This window comes from Stomoxys calcitrans, chromosome 3 (assembly GCF_963082655.1).
Source record: "Stomoxys calcitrans chromosome 3, idStoCalc2.1, whole genome shotgun sequence".
NCBI lineage: Eukaryota > Metazoa > Arthropoda > Insecta > Diptera > Muscidae > Stomoxys > Stomoxys calcitrans.
Window position 1 is genome coordinate 43,773,860 of NC_081554.1, and position 9,306 is coordinate 43,783,165.

The 9,306-nt window shown below is 38.8% G+C and overlaps 1 protein-coding gene across 1 annotated transcript; it reads left to right on the forward strand.

Annotated features, from left to right (window-relative positions):
* Positions 1 to 927: 927 nt before the first annotated feature.
* On the forward strand, positions 928 to 8,449 carry LOC106091624 (putative lipid scramblase CLPTM1). The gene is made up of 3 exons (XM_013258204.2): positions 928 to 1,385; positions 6,135 to 7,100; positions 7,174 to 8,449. Exons 1-3 carry the CDS (start codon positions 1,344 to 1,346, stop codon positions 8,089 to 8,091), a joined length of 1,926 nt encoding a protein of 641 aa, XP_013113658.2. The 5' UTR covers positions 928 to 1,343; the 3' UTR covers positions 8,092 to 8,449.
* The last annotated feature ends 857 nt before the right edge of the window (positions 8,450 to 9,306 follow it).

Sequence of the window (9,306 nt, forward strand, 5' to 3'; positions counted from 1 at the left end):
TAGTAAGCTGATAGACGTTTAGTTTGCCAACACATACAAAGAAATTTGTGTGAGTGTGTGTATACGTCTGCGTACATGAGCTGAGAATATGCGAGAAAGAAGATAACAACAAAGAGAATGTAAATAAAAATCTGTCATCTTAATACCGTTAAACCCGGCCGGTTGTTAACAGCTGTTCGCATGAGACCAACTTGTGTGTGTGCTTTATATTGAGTTAAGAGCCAAAACACACACAAACAATGTGATATACTCAGTATCAGAGTTGCACCAAACACTGATTTTGACAGATAGTGCCCTCGGTTTTTCGTTGTTGGCCAACTGCTCCTACCTGTAAATGAATTTATCTTAAGACCACCTTCATTAATCCACCTTGGTAAATTATTATGGCGAAAGAATTAAGGGCGGTCTCAACAACAACCACAAATCATATGGTGTAATAAGCCATACCACAAAAATCTGTCATCTTAATATATTGGGTTGCCCAAAAAGTAATTGCGGATTTTTTAAAAGAAAGTAAATGCATTTTTAATAAAACTTAGAATGAACTTTAATCAAATATACTTTTTTTACACTTTTTTTCTAAAGCAAGCTAAAAGTAACAGCTGATAACTGACAGAAGAAAGAATGCAATTACAGAGTCACAAGCTGTGAAAAAATTTGTCAACGCCGACTATATGAAAAATCCGCAATTACTTTTTGGACAACCCAATAGAGTTGAGATTTGAGACCACCTTTTTAAATCCGCCTTGATCGGCCACAGGCTTTACATTTTAATTGTACCTATAGGCAATTTAATTTTTCCCATTCTTATGGTTGGCAACACAACTTAAAAGTGCCAATGGATTACAACACCTACAACCAACTTCACTAAGTATTTTTGCAAACATATGTTGGTGAATTCACCACTTTATGTCAAACTGAATTTAACCACAATTAGAGAACAAAAATATTTTCCACTGTCATGAAAGCGATTGGTTGAATACCATTTTTTTTTTATCAAGAAGAGATTTTATATGCGTATGATCTGAATTGAATATTTTAAAGATTCGCGTTTTCATTCTTAATAAAGAATAAAATAAAAAACATAACGTTATTGTCAACAATAACCAAATCAACAGAGAAACAATAATCCCAGTTGTAAGAGAAGTGAGCTCCTACAAAAGCTGCAAAAAGGCCGACCAGAGACAACGTGGTGGAATTGTTCAGAATTCAATAGAACAATTGTAGAAAATATTGCTGAATAAACAATTACATTTTGCATTAACGAAATATGCAAATTCGCCAATGAAACCTGAATAACTTTGAGATATTGTAATAATTAAATCTACAAGGAGATTATCATCATGTCCACAGAAGCGCAACAACCGCAAGATGCGGGAAATGAGGTAAGTGAACACTTGAGCTTGCATGTGTGTGTGTGTGTGTGAATAAAAATTGGTTAGAACGATGTTAAGGTCAATGAAATGGATGGTATAATGAACACGTATTCGTCCCAATTGTGGATGATATAAAATCAAGGGATGGATATGCGTAAAAACACCAAATTATAAGGGCATATTAATGAAAATTTTTTTAATGGACACTTGCATTACAACTGGAACGCATTCTGGTCATCATAACGATGCAGAAAAATCAATGAGGGGAAAAATAGAAAATCCTTAGTTTAGATTTTGGTTTCCTTTTGGTTCTTCTGTATTTTTTTTTGTTTTTGTCAAGAGTCTCATGTCAGCCAAATATAAAGAGTTTACGTCATATTTTCTGGGTTTACATAAACTTCAATTTCTTGAATTAATCAACTTCTAGATACATAGGCATGAGTATTAACTTTTCTATTTTCTCAGATTTGGATGGAAGGCGGCATTGTTCATAAATTGGAAGCTGTTTTTTTTTTCATTGCTAATTGAGATTGAAGTTTGAATGCTAATGCTTAGCCAGCAATTAGTTCCGCGTTATGCTACCAAGTTTTATCTATTGCATGCGATTTGAGACGTTTTCAAAATGATTTCCATTCTCATTAGTAATAAATCTAACCAACTTGTAGTTGTTTTCAAAATTTTTATAGTTTTAATTTTTTCGTATTTTTATCACGTGATTGTATGACGTGTCCTATAGTTATCATTTCATAAGTATTACCCCACGTTTTCAGAAGTTCACCTTCTTCTCTTTTTGCAAAAATCTTCAAAATCGTGACAAATCCATGAAAACCATAGAAAAAACGGCAATGGCTATGGTCTTTTCATATAATTTGCATAAGAATTGATTTTCATCCATTAACCGTAACTTAGATTTTTCAATGTTTGCAGTAACTCTGGATCCAATGTGCAGTGATTTCACTTTTGCCGTGGGAAGTTAAGTTCTGATGCTATGGGCGGTAGATGTTTTCCTGTAAGGGCAGTCAGACAGTAGCTATTTATGGGTCGTCGAACCGGTACATGCAACTGGCTGCCATGGGATTGGCAGTGTGTTCTCGTATCGCTATTTAAGATTATGGAGATCTAACATGACATCAGCCACTGCAACTATGAGATTAAGGGTGATGGAATAGTGAACATAGGATAGAGGCGTTTATAATATCGCGAAGTATTCGAGGCGATTACAGCGAACCTGTCTGGATTTGAAGAGGTTTCGTATCGAATAACTGAATTCGGAGATCTAACATGACGTCAGCCACTGCAACTATGAGATTTAGGGCGATGGAATAGTGAACATAGGATTAAAGCGATCATAACATCGCAGAATATTCGAGTCGATAATAACAAATCAGTCTGGATTAGAAGAGGTTTCGTATCGAATAACTGAATTCGGGCGCGAGACACTGCCGCCAGTAAAATTTCGCTTTTATGGAATTTCGAAAAATGTTAGAATTTATTCATAGGGTCACGAATTGAGGCCCATTTCCAACCAGGTCAGGTTATGTTGGATGAGGTTGACACCGGACATTAAATATCCTAGAATCCGCCGAGGCCCGATACGGTCCATTGTGATTCCTCAAAAGCCTTCCTCCCTCCGATCTGGGTAGATTAAGTGCAAACTCCACTGATTGACGACTATGATGATAGAACAATAAATAACAGACTTCCACAGTCCCCAGAGTGATTCTTCAATAACCGCTTCCCGCTTCGATCTGGTTGGATTTACTGAAGCCGTCCCTGATTGCTTCACAATTGATCACTGTATCCTCTCGTACCACTTTGACGATACGACAAAAGACTTCAATCTTCCTGGATTCAGTCCTCATAACTCCTCCAATGCCTGAAAGAAAAAAGAGCTTAGTATCTTATTCCTACTATGAATTGAGAGCGGGCATAGGCAAAGAAAATGATAATTATCTTCCGCGACGTCAGTTCCATGATACCAGCGACAAATGTCATCATTTCTAATGCCAATGCTATTCTTATGTGTACTTAGCTTATTGTGTTCTGTTAGAATTCTTATGACTGTTCCTTGGTGTAATCTTTCCATCGATAAAATCGCATCTATGTTACGGCTGGAGCGTTCGTCCCATAGTTGTTTCTTATGCTCACAACCTGCTGATGCGTTCCATCTGCTAAACCATGTTTCCTTATAACGCAGCCGGACCCCTTAAAAAAATATGTGATAGAGGCGAGTGAATATCCGTTATCGTGTCGTGGGAATATTCACACTCCCTCTTGCAAGCAAATCAGCCTTCTCGTTACCTGTCACATCCTTGTGATAAGGGACCCAATACAGGGCCACCCTGTGGTGCCTATGTAGTTACTCCAGAGAGACGACATTGATACAGCGTTCTAGATCCTATGCTCGCAACCATAAGGGCCTTAAGCGATGTCTGACTATCACTAAATATGCAAATATCCGACCGGTCCATGTTCCTTGACAATACCAACTCCGCTGCCCTGGCAATCGCAAAAACATTCCCCTGGAAGGTACTGTAATCGTCCCTCATCCGATAAGAGACATCTAATCGTAGTTCCGCGCAGTGTATTCCACAACCGGTCCCACTATCCATCTGTTAAGATATTTAAATCCCAAAACCGTAACCGCCCTTTCTGCTACTCCGCCAAGGTAGGTATTATCACTTGTAACCTGATGTCCACAATATCCACCCTCGTCATGTAGTCAGTCCGCAGGTCAGCAAAAGCACCGTCGAGTATACCCGTATGTCTGGCTGGCAGACTCCGAATTTGACCAAGCTGCGACAACCTTAACAGTGTCCTCTCGGCCGATTCTCTGACGTTAAAGTCAATCGGCTTTATCCCTTCCAACACCTCCAAGGATCTGGTCGCAATTGTACTCATAGCCCCATTTATAAATATCAAGGCCACCCTATTCACCCTATCCATGTTCCGCACATACGTCGCGTACTCAGTCACCGGCCAGCAGACATGGCATCCATATGTCAGAACCGGCCTCACCACCGCCGACTACAGCCAGTGCATCAATCTAGGCCACAGACCCCATCTACTGCGAACAATCCCATGGCAGTCGGTTGTACGTACCGGTTCAAGGGATGCCGCCTCAGTGTACAAAACACTGCTACAACAACAACAAGAACAACTGCCAACAAGCCTCTGATACGAATAGAGAACAGCGGAAGCCTTCTCACATTCCATTTCCATTTAGAACGCATTCTTTAGTAGAAACAGCCAATTTAAAGTTTTTATGCTGAAAGATCGATTTTTGATGGATTTCGATGACATTTTGGAGTCATGAATTCAAACTCGATAAAAGTTCCAATTTTTTATGGAATCATTAAGGCTCATTTCCATCTAAGTCACATAGTTTAGGCGATACAGCCAGGTTTTTTTTTTTTTGCTGAAATTAGGATTTTTGATGGATTTCAAGGTCATTTTCTGATGGAGTCACGAATTAAGGTCCATTTTCCTATATGACGCAAATGTTAGGAGATGCAGCCAATTTAAAGTTTGCAAATTGAAATTTTGATTTTAGAAGGATTTTTAATTTTTTAATTTTTTTTACGAAGTTAGGCCGATTTTCCCTTAGGACGCATAGTTTGTACAGTCAATTTTTGAGTGAGTCATGGAGGGCCCGCAGATCGTCTTCTACTTGCGGCATTCTAACCGTAGCATGGTCCAAAAGGCGACAATTATTTCAATCACGGAGGTCATGTGAGGGTACCTTGTCAATTCGAAGATGTCGAGTTTGAAACTCATTAAGGACAGTAATTTGGCCACTAGGGCAATTTCAACCAGGACGGTAAGGCCACCAAAGATGTTGGAGCGTAACCATGGAATTTGTTCTGAGATTCTGATTACAGCACAATCTGCTTCATCTATGGTCCGTTTCCCAAAGCGGAGTAAGATGAATGAGAGGGCAAACCCCTTGGCTGTTTATAGGGCCAGAGAACTGCCGTTGACAAACTTGTTGCATAGGAAGCATTTTTAGGCGATGAGGTTCGAGTTAATAGCATGGGCGAAGCGCGAGCCTTAACACATGCAGACAGTGACACGGATGACGGAATGCCTATGGGGTGATGCAGATCGTGACAAAACGAGGATAATACTAAGGGAACTATTAGGGTACGCAAAGGATATAAGACGGATTTATGCAGAATAGGTTCGGCAAATTAGAGCGTGTGATAAGCATGTAGGGAAGACAACGAGACATTGGAGAATTTTCTACGCCATAGTCCAGTTTTCGCGCATAACGGATAACTTTGGTGTTGATATGATAAAAGACTTAAACCGACTTAGAGACATGGATTGAAAAACAATAAATGAGTATGTAAGTAGCAAGGAGTTCCTGAAAACCGGCTCCCCCTTATCCCAATTTTCAAAAATGCCAGATCTCGGAGATGGGTTGTAGGATATTAACGAAATTTTGGGCATTTGGGGGGACCGCCCCACCCAAAAACCCTTCAAACGGTATCTATGGACCAATCATGGCAAAATGCAACTCAAATGAAAGATAGTTGAGAGTACAAAAATAATATGATATCCCATTTTGAGGCCAAGTGTTCGGGGGGAAGCACGTCATCAAAATTAGTTCAGATTAGATATAGCTCCCAATTTGTACCAATAGTGCAGGTGTAGGGTATTATAAAGCCGGCATCGCCCGACTTTTGCCTTTCCTTACTGGTTTTTTCTATGGATTTTCAATTTTAATGTTTTTCTTTTTTTCCTATTCTATTCCAGGTCGCTGTTGCAAATGGAGATGTTCCCGCCGAAGGTGATCAGCCCCAAGGTCAACAGCAGGCAGCACCACAATCAAAAATGGAATCATTCTTTGCCATGACAAAGTCATTAATTCTGCGTGCACTTATTATCTACTTTGTGTCGTCGTTCTTTAGAAGAGGGCAACCAGTTGCCAATAATGCTAATGAAAAATCACCTGCCGCCGCTGGTCCCAAAATACATGCTTGGAATTATTTTGAGAATGGCACCCTGTTTGATTTACATGTCTGGCTATCTGACGATATTGATCAAGTTAATTTCCAACAAAAGTCAAATTTATTGTGGCTTCAGGAGGATTTAACTTATGGTGACTGGAAGTCAGGTCCCAATCGCGATGGTACTTACTATCATCATGTCAATGTGAAAGCCACACCAAAGCTGATGACCAATGGCAGCATATATTTACATGTCTTCGTAACAAAACAGGGTGAATCGCCCGATCCCAATTCGCCATATTTCGCGCGAAATGGTGTGATGGGACATCAGACAAGACAATTGAATAAATTCAAAAAGATACGAGTCAATAGGAATTATAATCTTTTGGCCAGTGAACAGGAAAAGTTGGCCTTTGAACTGGCACAAGTAAACTTGAAGGATACCATAGTGTCGCATTGGCATCCGAATTTGACATTAAATCTAGTGGTGGATCAAACAAATTGGGCCCAGGGTACAGTGCCGCCTCCATTGGATGAATTTGTTAAATTTGTAGATAATGGCAAAACCTATTTGCCGATTGTTTTTATAAATGACTATTGGAATTTGCAACGTGAATACTATCCCATAAATGAAACAACACCAGAATTGCCCTTGCATTTGACCTTTCAACCCATAGGCATGTTCAAATGGCAGCTGTATGCTGCGCAACAGATGAAGAATAAATTTGCGGGCAATATGTTGGGCGAACTAATGGCTTCCGGTGGTGGAGAGGTAAATTGCATGCAGACATATTAAATGTAAAAAAAAAATATAATTTTACATTTTATATTTTTTGTTGTTTTAGGAATCCGATGAAGATCAAGATTCTCTTAAGGAGACCATGCTGGAAACAAACATCTACCTTCTGGGCTTGACTATAGCCATATCCATACTGCATTCTGTTTTCGAGCTCTTGGCCTTTAAAAATGATATACAATTCTGGAATAATCGTCAGTCCCTTGAAGGCCTCTCAGTACGCTCGGTTTTCTTTGGCGTCTTTCAATCACTCATAGTTCTGCTCTACGTATTGGATAATGAAACTAATTTTATGATACGCGTTTCATGTTTCATTGGTCTGGGCATTGAAGTATGGAAGATACACAAAGTGGTGGACATTAACTACAACACCGACCACAAGTTGCTGGGAATTTTTCCCAAAATTTCTTTCAAAGACAAAGGATCATATTCGGAAAGCGCTACCAAAGAATATGACAATTTAGCTTTCAAATATTTAGGATGGGTATGCTTTCCTCTGCTCATCGGTTATTTTGTCTACTCATTGGTGTATAACGAACACAAGGGCTGGTACTCTTTTGTTCTAAATATGCTGTACGGCTATTTGCTGACATTCGGCTTTATTATGATGACACCCCAACTATTTATTAACTATAAGCTTAAGTCCGTGGCCCATATGCCTTGGCGTATGATGACATACAAATTCTTGAACACATTTATCGACGACATCTTTGCTTTTGTTATAAAAATGCCCACTATGTACAGATTGGGATGCTTCCGTGATGACATCATATTCTTTGTATTCCTTTATCAACGTTGGCAGTATCGCGTTGATCTTAAGCGTGTCAATGAATTTGGCTTCTCAGGTGAAATGGAAGAGCAGGCCGCCCAAAAGAAATTGGAAGGCACCACACCCGCTCTCAAGGATAAGCCCGCCGTCGAGGCAAACGCCAAACCGAAATCTGCACAAGACAAGAAAAAGGACTAATGATAATCGTTTGTTTTATATAAAAAAATATAAATACAAATATATATATATTTAGCATTTTATTTATAAAATGTACATTTGTAGGAGATTTTAATGAATTACAACTGCTAAAGTATTGTTTACTCTTTGTAGTTCATACATTCATTCATTCATTTGAGAATTCTTGTGTAAATTTTTTTAATGAATCGTTGTTGTTTTCTTTATTTTTTTAGAGAAATATTAGTTTTATGAGCATTAAGTTATTGTCAACATTTTCCATAGAAGATTTTTGTTTGATAGACTACATGCCCCTAGATGCGCATAAGAGTTTCATATCCCATTGTGCGGGCAACTTAATAAAGTTGACTCAACACACACACACATTCTCTTTTAAGTTCTTACATTGAAGATGTGCCGCTCTTATGCAGAACAAGGTGATGTGTGTATTTTGTTTTACTATTTTCTTCAACATAAAAAAGATGGTGCTTATCATGCCATTTTTCGTTTCTTTAGCATCAACCACCTGTAAAGACATGCTGTTTTTCAGTTATTGGACCTGTCTATGTATATGTATAAATCTCTATTTTCAAACACATATTTAAATTAATATATATATGTATACAAGAACATCCATAAAATCTACAAAGACACATGGCAAGAACAAAGAACAAACCTTAGAAAATTACCCAACAAGAATATACAAAAACATACATACATACATAAATATAAAAAAAAAATTAAGAACAAAATCAAAAAACACTTATCTTTTAATCAACATGCAATCAGCAGAAGAGCTTATCGCTCATGTTTGACGATTACTTAGATAGGCGGGTGTCAGTAAATCGTCTTTTGTTTGGCAAAGTGTTCTCCATTTTTACAAACAAATTGTTTCTTATCACATTGGATTTTCATAAAAAAAAAAAAAAAAAACAAAAAATAAATTCAAAGGGCTTATAGCTAAGGCGGTTGTTGTAGCAGTGTGTTGTACACTGAGGCGGCAGCCCCTGCCCATGAAGGACTCCATCGGGACAATCCGGTACGTACAACCGGCTGCCATGGGATGGAGCTAAGGCAGCTCCTATAGGTCAGAAAGCTCTGTCCGGTCCAAAGGATCGATTGCCGCGGGAACAGGTTGCCCATTGGTTATTTAAAGGCGTCAAAAACTAGCCTTGTTATATCGAGCATCATAGGCACTCAGTATTTGTGCAAGAAGCGGTGCCGCCCGGCCTCTTACTT